Here is a 21857-nt window from a genome sequence, read left to right as displayed (position 1 = left end):
CTGTCCTCCTGGCTCTGGGGGAAAGAGAGGCTCTTGGGGGTCCCAGTCCCCACGTGGACTTTGTTTTCTAGTGCAGCAGGTGCTGAGGAGTCAGGATCTTCCCACAGTAGCCATGCCCAGGCTGAGGCCTTCATCCCTCCTCCTGAACAATCCCTGATCCTACAACAAGGAGCCAGGACTCGCGGAACAAATGGGCAGCCTTCCCTGGGGAGGGCAGCCTGTTTATTGATTACAGAGGATACATTTACAAAATGAGTACACAAAATAAATAACTGCACATTCTCCATCCACGGTCCATGGCATGAAGGCCCAGGTGGGGGGCCTTTGAAAGGCCCAAGTCTCCAAACCCCTTTGTCCTACCCTCAGAACCAGGCCCAACCTGGGCCCAAGAGGGAATAAATCCCTGGTGCTTCAGGCCTCCAGAAGCACTTGAGGGAGGTGGGGGGCTATAACGTTCAGGTTCTCTACTGCCTCCTGCCCCAGGGTACTGGTGGATGGAGGGAGGGGATGTGTAAGGCACAGTCAACTTGGCATAGAGTGGTTGGTCTCTTTGGCTTGGTTTCCCAATGGAGGGGGAACGTACAGGAAGAGGAGAGCCTAGCCAAGGTTGCCTACTGTGAGGAGCTACGTAGGGGCCAAAGCCTCTCCACCGGCAAGGGCCCTGCAGTCCAGCTAAGACCAAAGCTGGGCCCTGACCCTTCCTGCCCCCTAGAAGCAGCTGTGGAGGGAGGGGGCTTGGGGATGGTTCTGGCTCAGACTTCTGGAAAAGCAGCCACCCAGCCCCACCCACCTCCCGCAGGGGCCACTTCCAGATGAGACTCAGTGGGGGCCAGACTGGAAGGTTAATGCTGTGAAAGGAAGCAGGAGCAGGCTGATGGGCAAGGCCAGCTGTGAGAAGGCCAGTGCTCCTAGGCACTCAGGGTTCAGAGGCAGGTCACAGAGTAAGGCTAAGTTCCAGGGGGAGCTGTACAGAAGCTCAGCAGAAAGGGAGAACCAAGTAGCCCAGGGAACCTCACCAATGCAGTAGTTCCTCCCTTCTCATTTCCCTCTGGAGGACAATGGATGTGCAAGGTGGTCACTCCCAGGCTGCCCACACCCATTCCAGACACTAAATGATGCCTTCATGTAGCTACAGAGAAAGGAACAACAGGAGGGCTAACAATAGAGTCTTGATGGGGGTTCCACTGGAAGCCCCTACCCTCTGCCTTGGCCCAGGTGCCCCCATCCCCAGGTAGCAGCAGTGGGGCTCCCTTTAGCCCTCCACAGTTGGGAGGGAGGCACCTGGGGAATAAACAAGTATTGAAGGGGGAGAGGGAGGTGATGGTGGGCTCTGCAAAGGCACTGAGGGCGGTGGGCTGGGGTGGGGGGCGAGAACCCATTCATCATCAGGAGAGGGCTGAGCCTGGGCCACGCCACCTACAAGCCACCAGGATGGCCACTAAGTCCACAAGCGCCAAGGTCCATGCTATGGCCTACCACCAGAGGCCTTGGCCAGTCCTGGGGCCTGGAGGGGTATATCTGGGGGCACCACGAAGGAAGGCAGATCAAGGTGCTGTTTAGATCCAGCCAGGGCACAAGCTTTGTGCCCAGCTAGGCCTCCCACTGGAGCATAATCTTGAGGATCAGGATCCCATGAAATGAAGGGGGCCAGGGAGGATGGTCCTGTAGAGGAAGGGTTGTTCCAGAAGTAACTGTCCCAAGGAGTCCTGGGGCTACAGGAGACCCTCCACCCAGCACAGCATGCGCCTTTGGCCTGGGGAAGAGCCAAGAAATGAGATAGTGAAGTCCAGGTCCTGTTCCTTCCCCAACTTGTAACCAGAGCGTCTGCCCACCAGAGGGGCATCAGTGCCAAACTAGGCTCCCAGTTCAAGGGCACACAGTGCCCTCTCAGCCACCTCCATTCTGTCGTACTAGGCCCAAGCACAGGGTGAGGATGGAGGCAGCTGAAGGCAAAGAGAGGGGGCTGGAGCCACTTTACACCTACCCCTGGCCATAAAGGCTTATTCGGAGAGGATGTCAGGCCCAGACAGCACAGCACTGCCATGGCCAGGCTGGTACCATCCATGTCTGCACCACAGCTGGGCAGTTCAGCCGTTGTACTGCTGCTGGTAGCGTAGGTTGAGCTCCCGCAGCTCGCGCTCACGCACACGGCGTGACTTGTTGGAGCGTGTAGACCGGCTGGAACGTGTGGACTGGGCAGATTTGGTGCTCTGGCAACGCGAGGAGGCGCGTTTGAGGAGGTTCTGGGAGATAGAGCGGTGCAGGTTCTTCATGGATGACGAGGCTGCCATGCTCACCACCCACGGGTGCCTCAAGGCCTGCAGTGCAGTCATGCGGGCGCCGGGGTCCACTGTCAGCAGGCGGTCAATGAAGTCCTTGGCCAGGTTAGACACGCTGGGCCAGGGCTAGAGGCCAAGGAGAAGCATCAGAGCAAGGGCACTCAACACTGCCCTCCCCATCCCAACAATGCCATCACCACAGTACTCAGTCTGACCAGCATCCCTGCACTCTTCCCCTAGACAGAGAAGTACTGCCTCACTCCTCCCATGTAGAACACTGGCTCAGGCTGAAGGGCAGGGGCTGCTCTCTGGGTGATGAGGAATCTGACTCTCTGAAAAGGAAGAAAAAGACCTGTCCTACTTCCCAGGGAGCAAGCCTTCTAGGATGCCCTGGAACAAAAGCCTGGTTCAGGAAGGTAGCCTCTGCCAAGGCCTCCAAATCCTTATCCCCAGGACCACCAAAGCTCAGGGAAATTTTAAGAACGTGACCCAAACCTTCCCACCATGTTTTGAGTCAGAATTAAGCTTCAATCCCTTGATGCCTACACCAGGCCACTTAGAGGGGAACTTCCTAGTCCTTGAAAAGAGGCTTTGACTTTCCTCCAACTGACAAGGTGGTGGCAGGAGGTGAGATGGGCACTGTACTCTCTGCATCAGCCTTAGCCTCCCAGTCATGAGGAGAAAAGGAAACCATTCAAGGCAACTAGATTTCTCAGTCGACTGAAAAGGCAGGGGGCATTCCTGGGGCCTGGCAGGGGCCAGAGGCCTTTCTCTAAGGCCTTCTCCAGCCTGCATGACTTCTCTAAGCCACGCGGGGGCTCCCTAGCAGTGCTGTGTGCCAGCCTCATTCTACTACATTCTGCCCCCAGGGAGGAATTCCACAAAGCCAGCTCTACTACTTTTGCCCAGTGGTGCCTCATCTCAACCACACAAGCATCTATCTGTCCATGTGGGCCTCGGCCTGCACAGCTTGTCTTCACTTGGCAAAATGCTATGTATTCTTGGAGTCTCAGGATGAAGGACACTGGCTCAGACTCCCTCTTAGCACCCGGTGCTTACAGCAATTAGTCCAGCTGTAACTTCGAGATCGTGATTTGAAGTTTATTGTCCCCATTAGACTGTGCTAAGCAGGATGAGCCCCTACTTAGCACAGCATTGGGCACACAGAGGTGCTCAGTAAAGGTTCAGTGAATAAGCAAACTAATCCAAGGATACGGCCTGATGAGTACCCTCTCCTGGAGCTGCTTCCAGGCCACAGGGCTCAGCCAGGAGGGCCCAGATCTCCAAGTAGCACAGCTGGCATGGGCTCTAGTGTCCGCTGAGGGTGGGTGGCTCAGACCTTCCCTGAGCCTGCTACAGACGGCTTGGCTGGGATGCCAGGGACACCATCATCTTTCTGCTGGCTGGGATCAGCCTGCTCTGCCCATGGTACCCTTCACCTCAGGGGACCGCTAAACACTCTGCAGGGGGCTAGGGAAATCTGTTGAGAGGCCACATTCGGGGAAGTCAGCATATCCAGGTAGCAGACACATTTACAGTGACTACTGCTGCCCCAGGCTGGGTCCTCTGACCTCCAACTCAGTACAGGGGTGGGACAGGGAGAGCCCATCAGGAGCCCTGAGGAAGGGGTGGGGGTAACTTGCAGGTACCATCCTCATCTGCCCTTTGGAAGGCAAATCTCAAGCTGTGCTATAACAACAGGAGCTAGAGCAACAGGAAAATCACATTTCCAAACAGCCTCCTGATAGGGTTCCTACATGGGCCAGTTCGCAGGGATCCTGGGGAGACACTGGCCCTCAGGAAGAAGGCAGCCATGAACACCCTGCAGTCCAAGAGCTGTGAGGGGACCCAGGGAACCATGGCCCCCCTCCACAGCAGCCTGGTCTACGTCCCCCTGAGGGCCTGTGTAGTTCAGGGCTTGATACCCAGGCTGGCATGCAGAGTGACTGGACCAGACAGTTGCCACAGCAGCTTTTGGCTCACAAGTCTAGAAAGTGCCATGGCTTGCTGCTGCCACCAGACCAAAAGGAGCCACTGGGAGGGGCTACCCACTGCAGACCCCAGACACTCACTGCTGCACCCATCACTCATTTGAGAGACAGAAAGAAGCAGGCCCAACAGGGCCCCTGATGGACACAGCAAACCTAGAGCTGAACAGTTTAGGTCATGAGAACACCTATGCTGCCCTCTCTGGCTTTATATGGTCACCAGGAAAAGGTGAGATCAACAGGGAACACACTGCAGCCTGGCCTGTTGGTGGTACAGCCCCAAGTCAGGGTTGGCAGGCTGGGCCAGCCCAAACAGGGCTGGGACCAGGATTTGGCCCCTACCTCTTGGTCCAGTCAAGACACAAGAGGGGTACCCTCTCTGCAGAGGATGGAGTAAATGGTGGTAAAGCTGGGTGCACCGGCCAGGAACCTGAACATGATGGATCAAGGGTTCCACTACTCATATCCACACCCAACCAAACCAAGGCCATCCACACAGCTCCAAGCCAGTGGCACCCCCTGCAGAGATGCAGTCTTTGTTGGGCCTCTCACAGACCTGCCTCGTAGACTTAAGCATCTCCATCTCCAGAGCAGCAGAGGCTCACACCAGGCAACAACTCCTGCTGCTCACTGAGCGGCCAGGTGGTTAGTACCAAAGCAAGCTGGATTGATCTGCCCCTCCCACTACCCCAGACTCTCTGCCTCTCCAATTACTGCAGACGTGTAACTGTGTGCAGAATGCCAACGGACTCATTTGTCTGAGGGCCAGCCCAGCCCTCACGGGCAGCCCCAGCTTTCCCCATCCTTGAAGAGCTGCGAGCAGCTGGGCCAGGTGGGGCCCCCAAGCCAATTCTGACTCAAGCCATCCTGGCCTGAGAATTAGCTGTACCAATGGCACCCAACATAACCCTGGTGAACTGGAGAGTGTGCAGAGGGAGGTCCAGCAGGAAGGTGGTACAACCTGAAAGGTCCTTGCCAAACCCACTGACAGCAGAGCAGGGACTTAGGTTGACTCCCAGTAACAGCGGCCCCCAGGAACCCTGCTGAGGCTTCCAACAGGGCTCTGGAAGGAAACAGAAGGCTTCCTGTACTCACCTACCACCATGCTTCTGGCCTCAAGTCCAGTTCAGCACCTCCTAAGAAAGCATTCAACACCTGCTTCCCCAACATGCTCGGGTGCCTGGAGCCACACGACTGTCTGTCAGCCCATGGCTGGTGGCCAGGAAGCATTCTGGGCATGAGAAAAACACCCTTCGGTTTTCCTCAGCTCCAACAGTGCTGGCTTTTGCTGAAGGACTGAGCTCTTGCCTCAGTATACTTGGGGCTGGACTACGGACACACATGGGCCTCAGGTGGCTGATAGAAGGGACAGGCCCCAGGTACTACCTGGTCAGTCTCCCAGAGGCTTCCACTTGCTTCTGGGCTAACATGAGCACAGGGCTCAACAGGAGCACGAGAAAGGGACTGTTAAAATGTCAGTTCATGTCTTTGCCTCCAGGCACTCAGGTCCCAATGCGGCTACTCCAGCTCTGTCACAAGAGCCTCACAAGAACACTGCCCAAGCCACTACCAGTATCCTTACCTTGACCCCAGACACTAAGGAGGCAAAGGACAGTGCCAGCTCTCTGGCCCGGGCTGCAGGGAGAGGAGGAAGCTGCTTCTTTCCAGTAGCAAACCCAGCACCCAGGCCCTGCCCTAGATCCTCTGGTAGGTAGGCCTGATCACTCGTCCATAAGGTTGGCAGAGAAAGGTCCGGTGTCTCTTCTGGATGGCAGTCTGGGTGACAGATTAATGTGCTAGACTGTAAGACTGCATTCTGGGTCTACCTCTGTGCCACCAAGCAACGTGATCTTAGAGAAGTCACAGCCTCCTCACTTTTACACAAAGGGGCTGAAAGCCATGAATTCTGAGTCCCTTCCAGTTTCTAAAAGCCCTGGATTCTAGGAATATGCCTCTCTATCTTTCTTCCTCACTTGGATGTAAGCTGACTTTACCTCTTGACGTTTATAGGTTCTTTATCCAGCCCGTGATGACTCTGGGAAAGGTGCCCTGGCAGAGAAGGGCTGAACCAAAGAGCTGCTGGGGAAGGAAGGGAGGAAAGAAACCTAGGCTTTGCTACCATGACTCACTTCTTCCCCCAGTTTTGCCTCAAAATGTATTTTCAGACCCATATTCCCACCCTCAGAGGCCTCCTTCTGGTACTTACATGGGCCTGAATGAGAGCAAGGAAAAGGGCACGGAGGAAATTCTGGGAAATGGAGCTTCAGGTTTACTCAGTAGAGTATGACGACAAGAATACCACACTTTGATGTTGCCCACGAGGAAAAGAGTTTTGAAAAACTCAGCAGAACTAGATCCTGTGTGGCAGTGGGGACAGCATCCCCTCCTCTGGTCAAGACACTCACCATCCTGGTGCCCCGGCTTCCAGACCAGACAGAATCCACCACCCTGGGACCCGGCAGGGGGCAGGTGGGGGGCGAGCAGCAGAAAAGAGAAGGACGTGGGGGGAGAGAGCCTGGAGGGAGAAAAAGAGGGAAAAGAATGGAATTTAAAAAGAGGCAGAAAATGAAGATAAAAATAAAATGAGAAAAGGCATGACAACTTAAAGGTTAGAAAAGCTGCATTCTGAAACTTGAGATGAATAACACAATAAAACCTTACACCCCAACCTGTTTTTGGCCAGGATCCAAGAAGTGAAGAAAAGGGACAGGAGGGAGACAGGGTGCCACTCAGAGTCAAGAAGGGTGCTGCTTGCTCGCTTTGGAACTGGGAGGACATCAACAGCCTATGCCAGCAACCAAGTAAAGCCTGCTTTTAACAACATCCTGGAACAGTCTGGAAGGTTTTGAATTTAGGAGCCTGATGCAGAGTGGTCTCTCTTTTATCCCCTCTCATGGGTTCTGCTGAGGCCCGGTGACTCGCAGGGCCCAGCCTGGCTTTTTAAAATAAAAAACAAAACAAAACTTCCTTCCATGGTAATTTCTGAGGGAGTTTGTAGCCTCAGAGACTGTTAGCATCTCACCTACAGCTCTGGCCTCTGTCTCTTGTGGTCTGTGTCCCTGGGATCCTAAGCACAGACTCTGCTCAGGACAGGCACTTGGTCAATATGGATGACAGGACAAGAGAAAAGATGAAGGTGACTTGGCCTTCTGCTCCAAGCTGCAGGGCCACACCGGGGTGGAGCACAGTTCTGGGCGCTACACTTCCATGGGGAGACAGATAGTGTGACCTCATGTGATGGAAGAGCTGACTGGAGAGGCACAACTGGTGGGGGATGGTTGAACCAGGTCACCTTTAACCATCCTGTCTAACCGATAGTCTGCTTCCAGCTCAGAGGAGGCAGGAAGGGATGTGCGTGGGAGGCCATCAGCAGATCTAAAGAGGTCAGAATGTGGGTGAGACAACAGCTCTGGCAGCTCCCAGAAGGACAAGAGGGCCTAGAAATGACAGGGCCTACGAAAAGGCACTGCTATCCAGGTGGAAACAAACAATGAGAAGAGCAGGAGAGGGAAGGGATGGATGGAGTGCCAGTGCCTGCTCTGAACACAATCTGTGACGCACCCTCTTTGTTCAAGAGAGCTCAGTGGATAGGGTAGGGGTGGGAAACAGCAGTGATGAAAATCAGCTCTGACCCTGCTTAATGAGATATCGTGGGTGGTCAGAGCAAGGCGCTCCTGTGGGAATGGCTAAATGCAGCAGTGTGGCTGGATGGGCACTGTTTCTGCTACACCAAAGGAGGGTGCTACTATCGGGGGAGTGTGTATGCCGGGAGCAGTGGAAGAGGGATGCCTGGAGGACAGGGCTCCTGGGAGGCAGGTGGTAGCTCAGAGGTGACACGAGGGGCTACTGCTCCTCTCCACTTATAGCCTGCCTTCTGTCCCCACGTGGCCCTCCCAAACAGACTCCTGAGCCACTGTCCAGGGAGTCACCCTGCCTTCCTCCAAGAAATCTCCAACCACAGCGACCAATGTGAGCCCACTCCCCACACCCAGTGGACCAAACCAACCACCTCTCAGTGCCCTGTCAGAGACTCCACCTGAGGGCTTCTGCTCCTGCAGTGAAGGAGGGAGACACATCGCATGAACACCAACTGTGTCCCAGGAGTTCTGTTGATGGGGGCGTCCTTTCCACACAGGTATGGGGGCATCTGTCATCCTCCCTCATGAGACCACACATGCAGACAGCGTCATCATCCAGCACTTGACATCCAGCCACCACCAGCAGGTAGGCAAGGAAGAAGGGCTTAAGGCTGCCTCACAGCAAAGAAAAATTCTAAACCAATTTGTGTTTCCTTCTGTTGTCAGCTACTGAGACAAACACAGGAAAGCTATCCTCTGACTCTGGGAGTAGGGACAGCGAGGGAAGAGTGGTGAGCTGATGGGTCCATTACAGCCCATCCAGACTGGAGGCAGGACAGCTGAGCCATTAGAGGCATCCAGCAAAATACAAGCAAGAGCCAGGAAATATACTACATGCCTCTCTGCATCCCGCTGTGCTGCCAGCACACATTTCCCATCCCAGCTCTCCCATGTCCATGGGTAGTTCTCCCCATAGTTCTGGAGTAAAGGAGTTAGATTCATCCCTGCTCACCCTGCTGATCCCTGTGGCATATGGGGCAGAAAACTGAAGAGTCAGAGAATAGGAAGCAGGAGGACCAAGCCCCACAGACACCAACCACCCTCACCTAGAGGGCAACAAGACACGCCACGCCCTCTGCCACCTCATTTTATCTTCAACATCCCAGAGCAGAATGGTAGGATTATAGTCACTGTATAGAGGCCCTGGGTGGAATAAATGGTTAAGCGCCCAACTACTAGCAATTCAAACCCACCCAGAGATGCCTCAGAAGACAGGCCTGGTGATTTGCTTTCAAGAGGTCACACCCTTGAAAGCCCTATGGAGCAGTACTTGACAGCAACTAACAACATACTCACTTTAAGAAGTAGGGAAGACAACAACAAAAAAAGCCCTGGCCCGGATGTCTTCACTGCAGAGTTCTACCAAACCTTCAGAGACGAGTTAATAGCACTACTACTGAAAGTATTTCAGAGCATAGAAAACAACGGAATACTCCCAAACTCATTCTATGAAGCCCACGTAACCCTGATACCAAAACAAGGTAAAGACACCACAAAAAAAGAAAATTACAGACCTATATCCCTCATGAACTTAGATGCAAAAATCCTGAATAAAATTGTAGCCAATAGAATTCAACAACATATCAAAAAAATAATTCACCATGACCAAGTTGGATATATACCAGGTATGCAGGGATGGCTCAACATTAGAGACACAATTACTGTAATCCATCATATAAATAAAACAAAAGACAGGAACCACATGATCTTATCAATTGATGCAGAAAAGGCATCTGACAAAGTTTAATACCCATTCATGATAAAAGCTCTCTGCAAAACAGGAATAGAAGGAAAATTCCTCAACATAATGAACGGCATTTATGTAAAGCCAACAGCCAACATCATCCTAAATGGAGAGAGTCTGAAAGCATTCCCCTGGAAAACGGAAACCAGACAAAGATGCCCTTTATCACCACTCTTATTCAACATTGTGCTGGAGGTTCTAGCCAGAGCAATTAGGTTAGATAAAGAAATAAAGGGCATCCAGTTTGGCAAGGAAGAAGTAAAAGCATCTCTATTTACAGTTGACATGATCTTATACACAGAAAACCCTAAAGAATCCTCAAGAAAACTACTGAAACTAATAGAAGAGCCTCCACACAGTGACTATGATCCTTACCATTCTGCTCTGGGATGTTGACAAAGGCCCAAAGTCAGTTAAATGGGAAAAAGACAGTCTCTTTAACAAATGGTGCTGGCATACCTGGATATCCATCTGCAAAAAAAGGAAACAAGACTCATACCTCAAACCATGCACAAAACTAACTCAAAATGGATCAAAGACGTAAATACAAAATCTAAACTGATAAAGATCATGGGAGAAAAAATAGGGACAACGCTAGGAGCCCTAATACATGGCATAAACAGTATACAAAACATTACTAACAATGCACAAACACCAGAAGAGAAACTAGATAACTGAGAGCTCCTAAGAATCAAGCACCTATGCGCATCCAAAGACTTTACCAAAAGAGTAAAAAAACTACCTACAGACTGGGAATAAGTTTTCAGCTACAACATTTCCGATCAGTGTCTGATCTCTAAAATCTACATGATACTGCAAAAACTCAACAACGAAAAGACAAATAACCCAACTTAAAAATAGGCAAAGGATATGAACAGGTACTTCACTAAAGAAGACATTCAGGTAGCTAACAGATACGTAAAGAAATGCTCACAATCATTATCCATTAGAGCAATGCAAATCAAAACTACAATGAGATTCCATCTCACTCCAACAAGGCTGGCATTAATCCAAAAAAACACAAAATAATCAATGCTGGACAGGTTGTGGAGAGAATGGAACACTTATACACTGCTGGTGGGAATGTAAAATGGTACAACCACTTTGGAAATCAATTCGGCACTTCCTTAAAAACCTAGAAATACAACTACCATACGATCCAGCAATACCACTACTTGCAATATACCTTAGAGAAATAAGAGCCTTTACACGAACAGATATATGCACACCCATGTTCATTCCAGTAGCGTTTACAATAGCAAAAAGATGGAAGCAACTACGGTGCCCACCAATGGATGAATGGATAAAGAAATTATGGTATATTCACACAATGGAATACTACACATCGATAAAGAACAATGACGAATCCGTGAAACATTTCATAACATGGAGGAATCTGGAAGGCATTTGCTGAGTGAAATTAGTCAGTTGCAAAAGGACAAATATTGTACGAGACCACCATAATAAGAACTCGAAAAGGAGTTTAAACAGAAAGAAAATATTCTTTGATGGTTATGAGACCAGGGAGGGAAGGAGGGAGAGGGGTTTTCACTAATTAGATAGTAGATAAGAACTATCTTAGGTGAAGGGAAAGACAACACACAATACAGGGGAGGTCAGCACAGCTGGACCAAACCAAAAGCAAAGAAGTTTCCTGAATAAACTGAATGCTTCGAAGGCCAGCATAGCAGGGGACCATGGTTCCAGGGGGCATCTAAGTCAACTGGCATAATAAAATCTATTAAGAAAACATTCTGCATCCCACTTTGAAGAGTGGCATCTGGGGTCTTAAACGCTGGCAAGCAGCCATCTAAGATGCATCAATTGGTCTCAACCCACCTGGATCAAAGGAGAATGAAGAACACCAAGGTCACAAGGTAATTATGAGCCCAAGAGCCAGAAAGGGCCACATGAACCAAAGACTACATTATCCTGAGACCAGAAGAACTAGATGGTGCCCAGCTACAACCAATGACTGGCCTTACAGGGAACATAACAGAGAACGCCTGAGGGAGCAGGAGAGCAGTGGGATGCAGACCCCAAATTCTCATAAGAAGACCAGACTTAATGGTCTGACTGAGACTAGAAGGACCCCAGTGGTCATGGCCCCCAGACCCTCTATTGGCCCAGGACAGGAACCATTCCCGAAGCCAACTCTTCAGACATGGATTGGACTGGACAACGGGCTGGAGAGGGATGCTGGTGAGGACTGAACTTCTTGGATCAGGTGGACACTTGAGACTATGTTGGCATCTCCTGCCTGGAGGGGAGATGAGAGGGTGGAGGGGGTTAGAAGCTGACGAAATGGACTCAAAAAGAGACAGTGGAGGGATGAGAGTGGGCTGTCTCATTAGGGGGAGAGTAACTGGGAGTACGTAGCAAGGTGTGTATAAGTTTTTGTGTGAGAGACTTACTTGATTTGTAAACTTTCACTTAAAGCACAATAAAAACTATAAAAAAAAAAAAGAGAGAAAACATTCTGTAACCCCCTTTGGAGAGTGGTGTCTGGGGTCTTAAATGCTATCAAGCAGCCACCTAAGATGCATCTATTGGTGTCAACCCACCTGGTGCAAAGGAGAATGAAGAACACCAAAGACACAAGGTAATTATGAGCCCAAGAGACAGAAAGGGCCACATAAACCAGAGACTACATCAGCCTGAGACCAGAAGAACTAGATGGTGCCCGGCTACAACCGATGACTGCCCTCACAGGGAACACAACAGAGAACCCCTGAGGGTGCAGGAGAGCAGTGGGATGCAGACCTCAAATTCCCATAAAAAGATCAGACTTAATGGTCTGACTGAGACTGGAAGGACCCCAGAGGTCATGGTCCCCAGACCTTCTGTTAGCCCAAGACAGGAACCATTCCCAAAGTCAACTCTTCAGACAAGAATTGGACTGGACTATGGGATAGAAAATGATACTAGTGAAGAGTGAGCTTCTTAGATCAAGTAGACACATGAGACTATGTGGGCAGCTCTTGTCTGGAAAAGAGACGAGAGGGCAGAGGAGGTCAGAAGCTGGCCAAATGGACACGAAAATAGAGAGTGGAGGGAAGGAGGGTGCTGTCTCATTAGGGGGAGAGCAACTAGGAGTATATACGAAGATGTAAATAATTTTTTGTATGAGAGACTGAACTGGTTTGTAAACTTTCACTTAAAAAAAAAAAAGCAGATTAAAAATTAAAAAAAAAAAGAAAGAAGTGGGGAAGAGTGTGGCAAGGAGGTAGTCAAGGGACAAGCTGAGATGGGAATGTGAACGTCAACTCTGACTCTGGGCACCATCCCATTGCAGGGCTATCAGAGCTAGGAGATGGCCCTACTCAGTGCCCCAAGTGTACACCCCTCGGCCCCAAGTGGACAGATGGTTAGCCTGCAGCCCAGGGACTTAGCCTTGGGAAGCCTCCTCCCACCAAGACCCTTCCCCAGAGATTGCAAGATCGCTTTCAAGTGGATTTCTACTCTCACCAGTACTCTGGCCCCGTGGCAGCACCCATTCTCCTGAACAAGATGCTCTGAGAACCTGGCCCTGGCCTACCTGGCCCAGGTGCAGTTTCCTGGGTGTACCCACAGCTCAAACACAGCAGACGGCAAAGCGGCTGATGCATCCATCAGCCTGCAATTAGCCCTCCAAGAACTTCACCATACGTGCTGCCCTAGGAATAGAACTCTTAACAAAAGCAATGACATCAGGCCAGGGACGTCACATTTCATGTCAAGTGAATCACAGAACCTACAAGTTGGAGGGAACATTATAGTCCCCTAGCATGAGTCCACAGATGATGACTCACCTCTGTCACTCCTTTAGAAACAGCACCCCCAGCCCTTCTGGTGCATCCTGTGAGAGTAAGTTCACTCTCTCCAGGTGGCTGTCTTCAGATTGCTCTCGTGCTTTTACAAAGGCCTTCTTCACACTTGACCAACATCTGTCTCCCTACCACTTCCAGTGTGATCCTCTTGGCCCTCTCCACCCCAGCACTTTCAGTCACTGGGCAAAAATGCAGAGTGTCCTCTTAAGAGGCTTCCCCTTCCCAGCAATACCTCCTCTTCCAAGGTTCCTGCATTAGCTTCTAAAAAGTGAAGAGCACACCCACCCCTGGGCCTTCAAACCCCTTTCCTGCCTGTGCCCCACAGACAGGTCTGGCCAGCAGCCTGCTAAGTGCATCTCAAGCAGACTCACCAACCTGGAGTCCAGCTCCCAGAAAAAGAATTCCCAGCCGGCCTGGGCAGCTCCATCTGTCTGCCAGCAGTTGCTTTTGGGTCCCTTCCCAATAAGTACCAGTAACCACTGGTGCCTCCCTCAGAAGCCAGACAAAACCTTCCTCACAGTCATCGTTTATAAATACTCCAGCCCAGCAAATATTCCAACAAATACTTAATGCGTACGAAGTCTGGGACCCAACAGCAGAGGGCTTACACAGCTATATATACACTGTCCTCAAGGATCATACAGGCCAGTGAAGAAAGATGGGTCCATAGACAACAGGCCGAGAAAGCACTGAAACAAAGACTTCCATACATGCTGAGGCTGATATGTCAGGGAGAGCAGAATGCAAGAGGGCCAAGAACTCTGATGCCAAGACGGCCTGGATTCAAATCTCAGACCTGCCACCCTCTAGCTGTGAGATCATGGGCAAGTTACTTAACCTCACTAGCCTCAGTTTCCTCATCTGTAAAATGGGGATTACACCTGCCTGGCAGGATTGCCATGGAGACTAGAGATGCTGGATGTACAGCACCTAGACAACAGCAGTGGTTAGCATTATTTTGGAGGGAGCAACCTTTGAACTGGACATTTCAGAGCTGGTCAAATTTCTGAGACCAACACTGGGAGTAAAAGCTTAGAGATGTGAAAAGGGCAGACACCTGGGGCTTGTGCAGTGCAGGGACAGGGGCAGGCAAGGGGCCTGTGCTGGAGGCTATAGGGTCAGGATAGTGGGGCAGGGTGCTGAAGGAGGACCAATTTGGGGATGTCAAAGCAGGGCTCTACACACTCTCTGGGTCACAAGGGCAGCCTAGAACACTCCAAATCTGCCCTTGCAAGTGGCTGCTCCTCCTGCAGAGCTGCAAGTCCCCCACACACCCTCACTTCCTAAACTATAGCTCACACAGCACCATGTGGAGCCCACTCTCCTGAATCCCTGATTTTCCCTAAACACCCCCAGGTGTCCAGGTATCCCTACCCCAAGCTGGGATTATTCCAACAACCCCCAGAGTGTCTTCCTCCTGGTAACCTCCTACAACACTTCCTGCAGCATCCCTTCACTATTAAGAATCTGGAGGGCTCCCTCCCTCCCACCTAACACATCAACTCCCCAAGCAGTCCCTGCACAACTCCCACTAAAGAACACCAGGCCTGTCCCCAGCCTCTTCAACCTCTGCCCTTTTACTCCCCACAGCACCAAACAACCTCCTATTTATTTTGGAGCACATCCAGCAAGATCCTCTTCTCTGAGTCATCTCCTTCTCAAAACCATCCCCTGCAGGAAGCCCCTAATTCAAGTCCACAGAAACCACTGAGCCTGACAGGGATGGAGCCCTCGGGGAACAAGCACAGTGCACAGAGCCTGGTGTACATGAGACATCACTATAAGGGTGCAAGGGGACAGACAGTGCCCCTGGAAAGGCACCCAGTGTTATGAGACTCACCTTCTGGAGAGGAAGCATACCCTTCCAAACTCTGCTGAGCGCAAAGAAGGTGGCCCCTCATCTGCACAAGGAGCTGACAGCAACACTCCCTCACTAGGACATGCTCTCAGACAGGTTTTCTGGCAGAGCCTTGCTGACTCAGATGTCTTTCACAAGGACAAACGACCATCGCACAGTGTAAAGCAGTTGGCTGGATGGTGGGCAGGGTAGGGCCCAGCCCTAAGAAAAGATGCCAGCCCAGCAGCCTGGCCTGAGTCCTACAGCCCATGGTCCAGACTGCCAAGGCCCATGGCTCTATGCCATGTGCCTGCCAACAGAGGGGTTCAGTCTATGGCCATTTCCTATACCTAGTTCTCCCTCCCCAGGTAATCTCTGGCTCCATGGGCATGGGGAACAGGTAGGTCTCTCTGCATTTTCCCCAGGTCACTTGGGGATGGGCAGGACTAGCAGCTGAACAGAAAGATGGATGCTTGGTCCCCAGCTTAGAGAGTATGACCTAATGATAAGAACCCCTTGTCCAGGAAACACCCCAGACAAATCCCTCCCAACCCAGAGCCCTCCTTAGAAGGTGATGCAATCTGTTCTCAGGGTCAGCCAAGCTCCTATGATAGACATGTACTGCCAGGCCTGACCGGTGATTTGACTCTGATGTTTTCAGCTCTAGGCGGAGGGTACTGGGTGCTGAAGGCTGGGTAGTGCCCCCTTCTCCCATACTCATGCTCTATAATTCTAGCGGGCGGGAAGAAGACTCTTAGCACCCAGTCTTTTGGCTACAGTATGAGTGGGAAGCCTGAATCCATTCCCCACTCCACTCGTTTGTCATTCCCCTACCCTCCAATAACAAATAGCCAGTTAGCAAGCGTCTACAAGTTCCAATTAGATAAAAACCGCCTGATCAACAACTGCCAGGATCAGAAACTCTTGGGCAAACCTAGAGACTTTTGGAAAGTCTTTCCTCTGTCAGTGCTTCTAGGCAAATCTCCTTTCCATAGCTAGACTCAATGGCCCCTGCCAGCTGCCAGCTGAACCCTCAACAGCCTGGCACCACACAGAGCTCCAGGGGCTGGGCTCCCAGAACACAGCAAGCCAGGCAGAGCCTTGGCACAACAACTTCCTCTGTGAGGTAGATTCTGGGTCTTCTGACCTGCAATCAGACCCAGCCCAGAGTATTAGCCAAATGGTGTCTTCTGTGATCACCACAACCACAGCCTGGGCTTCCTAACAGTCAGCATTTGTTTTTGTTGAATCCATTGGGAATAAGGAAGAAAATGTGAGAAACTTTATGGGAGAGCTGGAGAATGCCCCAGCTTCACTTTCGTCTGTGGCCAGCCACCACATTTCTACCAAGGGCAATCCACCAGGAGTTTGGGAGGCCAGAAAGGGGGTACAACCAGAGCTCCTTTCCTGCGGAAGCACTGCCAAGCTCATGCTTGGCTGCCTCAAATATGGGCTGGGGCTAGTATGCCCTGGCTAAGCTTTTGCTCCTCCAGCATCACAAGAAAAACTGGTGGAAGAGCCTCTTGGATGGGAGCCACATACCTTTTCAGTCCCTGAAGGCAGTAGGAGGAGGAAAGAAAACTTCTTTGACTCATGCCAGTCTTGGCCAGAAGGGAGAGGCTCTGAATTCCCCAGGTCCCAAAGGTGATGGTTCCCCTGCCCCACCCTATCCAGCCAAGCATCTGGACAGCCCTGGCAGGACTTCTTTAAGCTAGCTTGCCCCTTGACCCTATTCTATAGCCAGGACTTCATTCCAGGGGGACATGGTTCCTACTGGCCCCAGGATGCCAGTCTTTCAAGCTTAGGCACTCACAGATCTATCTTAAAATTTCAGTTCCAGCTACAACCTCATGTGGTTCTCCAAAGCCTATATAAGAACAACTGAACTTCCCAGGTGCCCCTGCAAGATCCTTTGTCTGACCTCAGCTACGTATGAACTTGCCACTCAGGCCACTACCCCAAGCCAGCCTCCTGCTTCCTCAGTCCTGTACTTTCGCAGGTGCTGTTCCCCTTCTTGCAATCTGACTCCTCTTGGCCAAGTCCCAGGTCCCACCTTCTCCAATATTCCAATCACCCTGTCTATTTTTATGACACTTGCTTAAACCTTTGCTCCTCTAAGTGAGGTCTGCAGGCCAATAGCATCAACATCACCTGGGTGCTTGTTAGAAATGCAGAATCTCAGGCCCTAAGCAGCCCTAATGACTCCAAATCTGCATTTTAACACAATCCCCAGGTGATCTGTATGAACATTCAAGTCTGAGAACCACAGGCCTCTATCACTCCCTGACACACAGCCCTGCTGTCTCTTCACTTTTCTGCACAGATGTGAGGACACACATGATTAGGACAGGACCTAGCATCACCCTGACCAGTCATTCACTTCACAAGGAGGCTTCCCCAGAAACAGAGGCAGAACCTCCTTCAAATCTCTGCCAGGACACTTTGACATCACCCAGCTGGATCCTGCAAGTATGGCCCACAGAGCACGTCCTTTTGATTGAGAGCTGCGGCATACATCCCCCCCGCCAGGGGCTTCCCTGATACCCCCAGGATTGGAGCCGGGCACTCACCTCCCCCGAGTAACTGTACTTGCCCCTGAGGATCTGCCGGTACAGCCGGGTGCGGTTGTCATCCTCAAAGGGCATCGTGCCACTGAGCAGGATGTAGGCGATGACACCCAGAGCCCACATGTCTACGGAGTTGGTGTAGGGTTTGCGGACCAGGACCTCAGGGGCGATGTACTCAGGCGTGCCGCAGGTGGTCTTCATCAGGCAGTCATCGCCCTTCTTGCGGGCACTGGCCAGGCCGAAGTCGGTGATGATGATCTTGGAGTCTGTGCCCGGGTGGTAGTAGAGCAGGTTCTCAGGCTTGAGGTCTCGGTGTGTGATGCCCAGTGCATGCAGATACCGGACGCCATCCAGCACCATCTGCAGCACCCGCGTGGCGTCACGCTCAGTGAAAGAACCCTTGGCGATGATGCGGTCAAAGAGCTCTCCACCAGTGGCCAGCTCCATCACCATGTACACGCGCTCCTGCGTCTCAAACACCTCCACCAGCTGAATGATGTTGGCATGACGCACTCGCCGCAGCACACGCAGCTCCGACTCACACACCTCCCGCCCCTCCCGGTACTTGGTTTCGATCATCTTGATGGCATATGGCTGCCGAGTTGCCCGGTGCTCCACGCGTACCACCCGGCTGAAGCTGCCTCGGCCAATTAGAGCCTTGATGTCGTACTTGGCTGTCACCCGTGGGTCGAACTTGGCCCTGTACTTGGCCACCCTGGCCCTGCGTGGCGGTTCTGAGGGAGGCTCTGTGTGGCCAGTAGTAGGGGCACCAGGACAGAGGTGTGCGGGCTGACTGAATGCCATGGACCCAGTTTTGAGAGGGCCAACACTGTCCACCTCTGTGATGAAGTGCTTGTACACATCACTCTTGGTGCCACTGGAGGGTTCCACCTTCTTGACCAGATCCAGCTGGACATCCTTGGGCGGCTCAGGAAGGACCTTGCTTGTCCCACAGCCCATCACGGACACGGGGGCATCCTCTCTAGCAAGGCTGGCAGGACCTGCTCTGCAGGCAGCGCCCCGTCTACACCTACATAGTCAGAAAAGAGGGCAGGTCAGTAGAGCCAGAACACCTCTGAAGGGACACCAACCATCCAACTCTCCACCTGCCCTCTGTATACCAGGGGCTATGAGGTCCCTTCCCCCACTCCTGCTGCCCTCAGGGACTCCAGAGGACCAATCTCAGCCCTCCTTGTTTGCCCTGATGCTCTCACAGCCTCAGCCAGGACTGTGTGGCTGTTCCCAAATCACTGTGTCCGGTCCTGTTTGCCCCAGGCTCCCCCAATCCTCATCTTCTCCTGGGCTATACCATGCCTCTATCAATGGTGAAACCCTACTGCCAGGTACCTGGACCCAATATAGCTCTCATTCTACCCTTCCTCCTCACCCCCACTGCAACGTGCCACAGTTCAGGCACCCTCACTACCTCCCACCAGGAAACCTCTACAACAGCCTTCCCCTCCTGTTCTCCCTATAATAATCCACCGGACACATCCCAGAAAGATTCATCTTGGAAATCTGAGCATGTTACAGCCTACTCGCTGCCCACTGGGTGAAGTTCATACTCTTCGGTGGGAGAGTCAAGGCTCTTCTCAATCTAGCTCTAGTGGATTTTCCCCTTTTTATTACCCGTTATTGCTCCCTCCATCCATCCTTCATTCCACTCAAACACACCATTCCCACATATACATGCCATATTTTCACATCTCTTTGAACTTTCTGTTCCCTCTGTTGGCCAACCCCAGCCTTACTCAACTTCCAAGGTACAACTCAAATGGAAGCCTCTGCTCCTTCCCTGACGGTTCCATTTGAGAATCACCTTCTCTTCCTCTGAATTCCATGGCCTAATATCTGCCTCTCTCAAGGACTCATCTTATACCATGTTTATATACAATTCTTGTTTCTCTCTAGAGTGCCTGGCTCAAGGCCATGCTCATCGAAGGTGACCAGCACATGTTGTTCCAGAAATGGCATCATGCTCACACTCACATGGCCATGACTACCCTGTGACAGCCAGTCACCGGATTTCCTACTAGAATGCTCCCAAACATGTCTAAAAAGATTAGGGATAATTCTTTTTATTTCTGTATTTTTCAAAACTTTTATGTTGAGCCATTTCACTTTTCTACTTCAGAAAGTAATTAAATTTTAAAAAGAAGATGGCCCTCCCTGCTTGACAGACATCTAGCTAATTTCAGCCTCCCACACACTCCCTCCTGCCCCTCAATAAACCTAGCCTGATTAAGGCTGAGTACCTGGCTCTAACATAGTTCCTTGGAAGGGAGGATGGCTTTGGCCCCTGAGTTCTTGGAGCCTAGACACAATGGAGAGTTTAGATGAAAGGCTGGATCAGAACACCATGGTCCTGATTTAAGTTCCTTGGTGTCTGAGTCTCACGCTAGTCTTCAACCCTAAGAGAGGGGCAGAAGCACAGAACAGGCTCAGCTGTCATTGCCCCCACCTCCTCCCTACTCTGCCTGGGTTCCTTATCCTAGTTGAATTCCCATGCTTTTTAAATGTTTAAATCATTCCTTTTTACTCTGACTCATCTTTTCTGAAACAGGGGTGTGGAGCATTAGGTTGTCTCTCCAACACTATCACCCACCAGGGCTCAGAAAGCTGCTTCTCTAAGGCCTTTCTCATGGATATCCTGAGCTCTGGTCCTCTAGGCCTCCTGTAGGGGTTGCCCACCTCCCTGCAACAAACAAAAACAACAACCCACTGCCCTGGGTCTCTGTCCTACCCTCACTCTTTCCTGGGTGGTGTCCACTACTTTGCTAATGCACCATCTTCTGTAACACCCTGTTCCAGATCTCTCACTTCTCTAATTTACAGCGAGGATGGCTGAAATCCCACAGAAGGCCCAGAGCTGCCTGGAATCAATCCCAGTGAACTTGAGACCAAAAGCTTCAGCATACTGCTATCTAGCAGCCATCAAACCAGCCTGGGCTTCATTCAAGAGGCAGAAGGAGGGAGGCTACGGCTCGGAGAGCATCAGTAGCAGCAGAGGAACACTGGCAGCTCCATCCAGATGTGGCTCAGGTTGTAGACCAGGGCACCCTAGTTCCCTAGGATGAGGATCCAGCAGCCTTCCCCATTTGCTTCCCAGACAGAAATTAATGCCCACAGAAAAAAAAAAAAAAATTTTTTTTTTTTTTTTTTTAATGCCCTGGGACCAGTGGTGGCCTGGACAAGATGAAGTGCTAGAGTTACTGTTTTCCAGAGGTCACCACCTTTCTATCCATAACTGCCCTTCTCTAAGTCTATCTGAGGGCCCATGGATTGAAGAAAAGGGCTGAGAATTTCCTATTAATTATTACATACAGAATTAGGAGTGAACTGATCAATTCAGATTAAACATTTATTGATCATCTACTAGGCTCTAGGGATACGAGAATGAATAAGACATGGTCCAACGTAGGTTATATTTTACAAAACAAAACATGATCAATAAACTAAGTCTAAATGAAGACACAAGCACAAACACAGATCAATATAGTAGGGTGTTAAATTTGAGGAACAATAGTAGGTACATGTAGGGTGACACAAGCCCACTGCCGTTGAGTCAATTCTGACTCATAGCGACCCTATAGGATAGAGTAGAACTGCCCCATAGAGTTTCCAAGGAGCACCTGGTGGATTTGAATCACTGACCTTTTGGTTAGCAGCCATGGCACTTAACCACTGCATCACCAGGGTTTCTGTAGAGTGACACAGGGATTAGGAAAAGCTTCCTGAAGGAGGTAACCACCTCCAAGCTGAATCTTGAAACAAGAATGAATCCGGTGAGGAAAAGTGGGAATAGTGTTTCAGGCAGAGAGAATAACACACTATGGGCAGTTTGGTGTCACAAAGCCAGAATTGGGGTGATGAAGTTTTAAAAGGCCAGCAGGAACCAGCTAATGGAGAGAAGCACAAGTTATGGTGAGAAGCTAGGGCCTTCCTGTGAGGTGACAGGGAACTACCACAGGGTTTCATAAGGAGAGCAAGGTGAT

General features: G+C 51.1%; 1 protein-coding gene across 3 annotated transcripts in view; it reads right to left on the bottom strand.

Annotated features, from left to right (window-relative positions):
• Positions 1–2: 2 nt before the first annotated feature.
• The window catches only part of PSKH1 (protein serine kinase H1), a 47385-nt gene continuing 25530 nt past the window's right edge, over positions 3–21857 (bottom strand). The window contains exons 2-4 of one of the 3 annotated variants that reach the window (XR_007514613.1): positions 17866–18892; positions 1985–2405; positions 3–1753 (exon numbers count right to left, since the gene is read on the bottom strand). Coding sequence is in view for 2 of the 3 variants with exons in the window: in XM_049863950.1 (XP_049719907.1) it covers positions 2088–2405; positions 17866–18822 (1275 nt within the window). In the remaining variant the exon portion in view is untranslated. Of the gene's footprint in view, positions 2406–6672; positions 6783–17865; positions 18893–21857 lie in introns of all 3 variants that reach the window. The other 2 variants (XM_049863951.1, XM_049863950.1) reach the window with 2 other exon arrangements.

This window comes from Elephas maximus, chromosome 21, assembly GCF_024166365.1.
Source record: "Elephas maximus indicus isolate mEleMax1 chromosome 21, mEleMax1 primary haplotype, whole genome shotgun sequence".
In the NCBI taxonomy this organism is placed as follows: domain Eukaryota; kingdom Metazoa; phylum Chordata; class Mammalia; order Proboscidea; family Elephantidae; genus Elephas; species Elephas maximus.
Note: the sequence above shows the minus strand (reverse complement) of the source record. Positions and strands in the feature narration are given on the sequence as shown.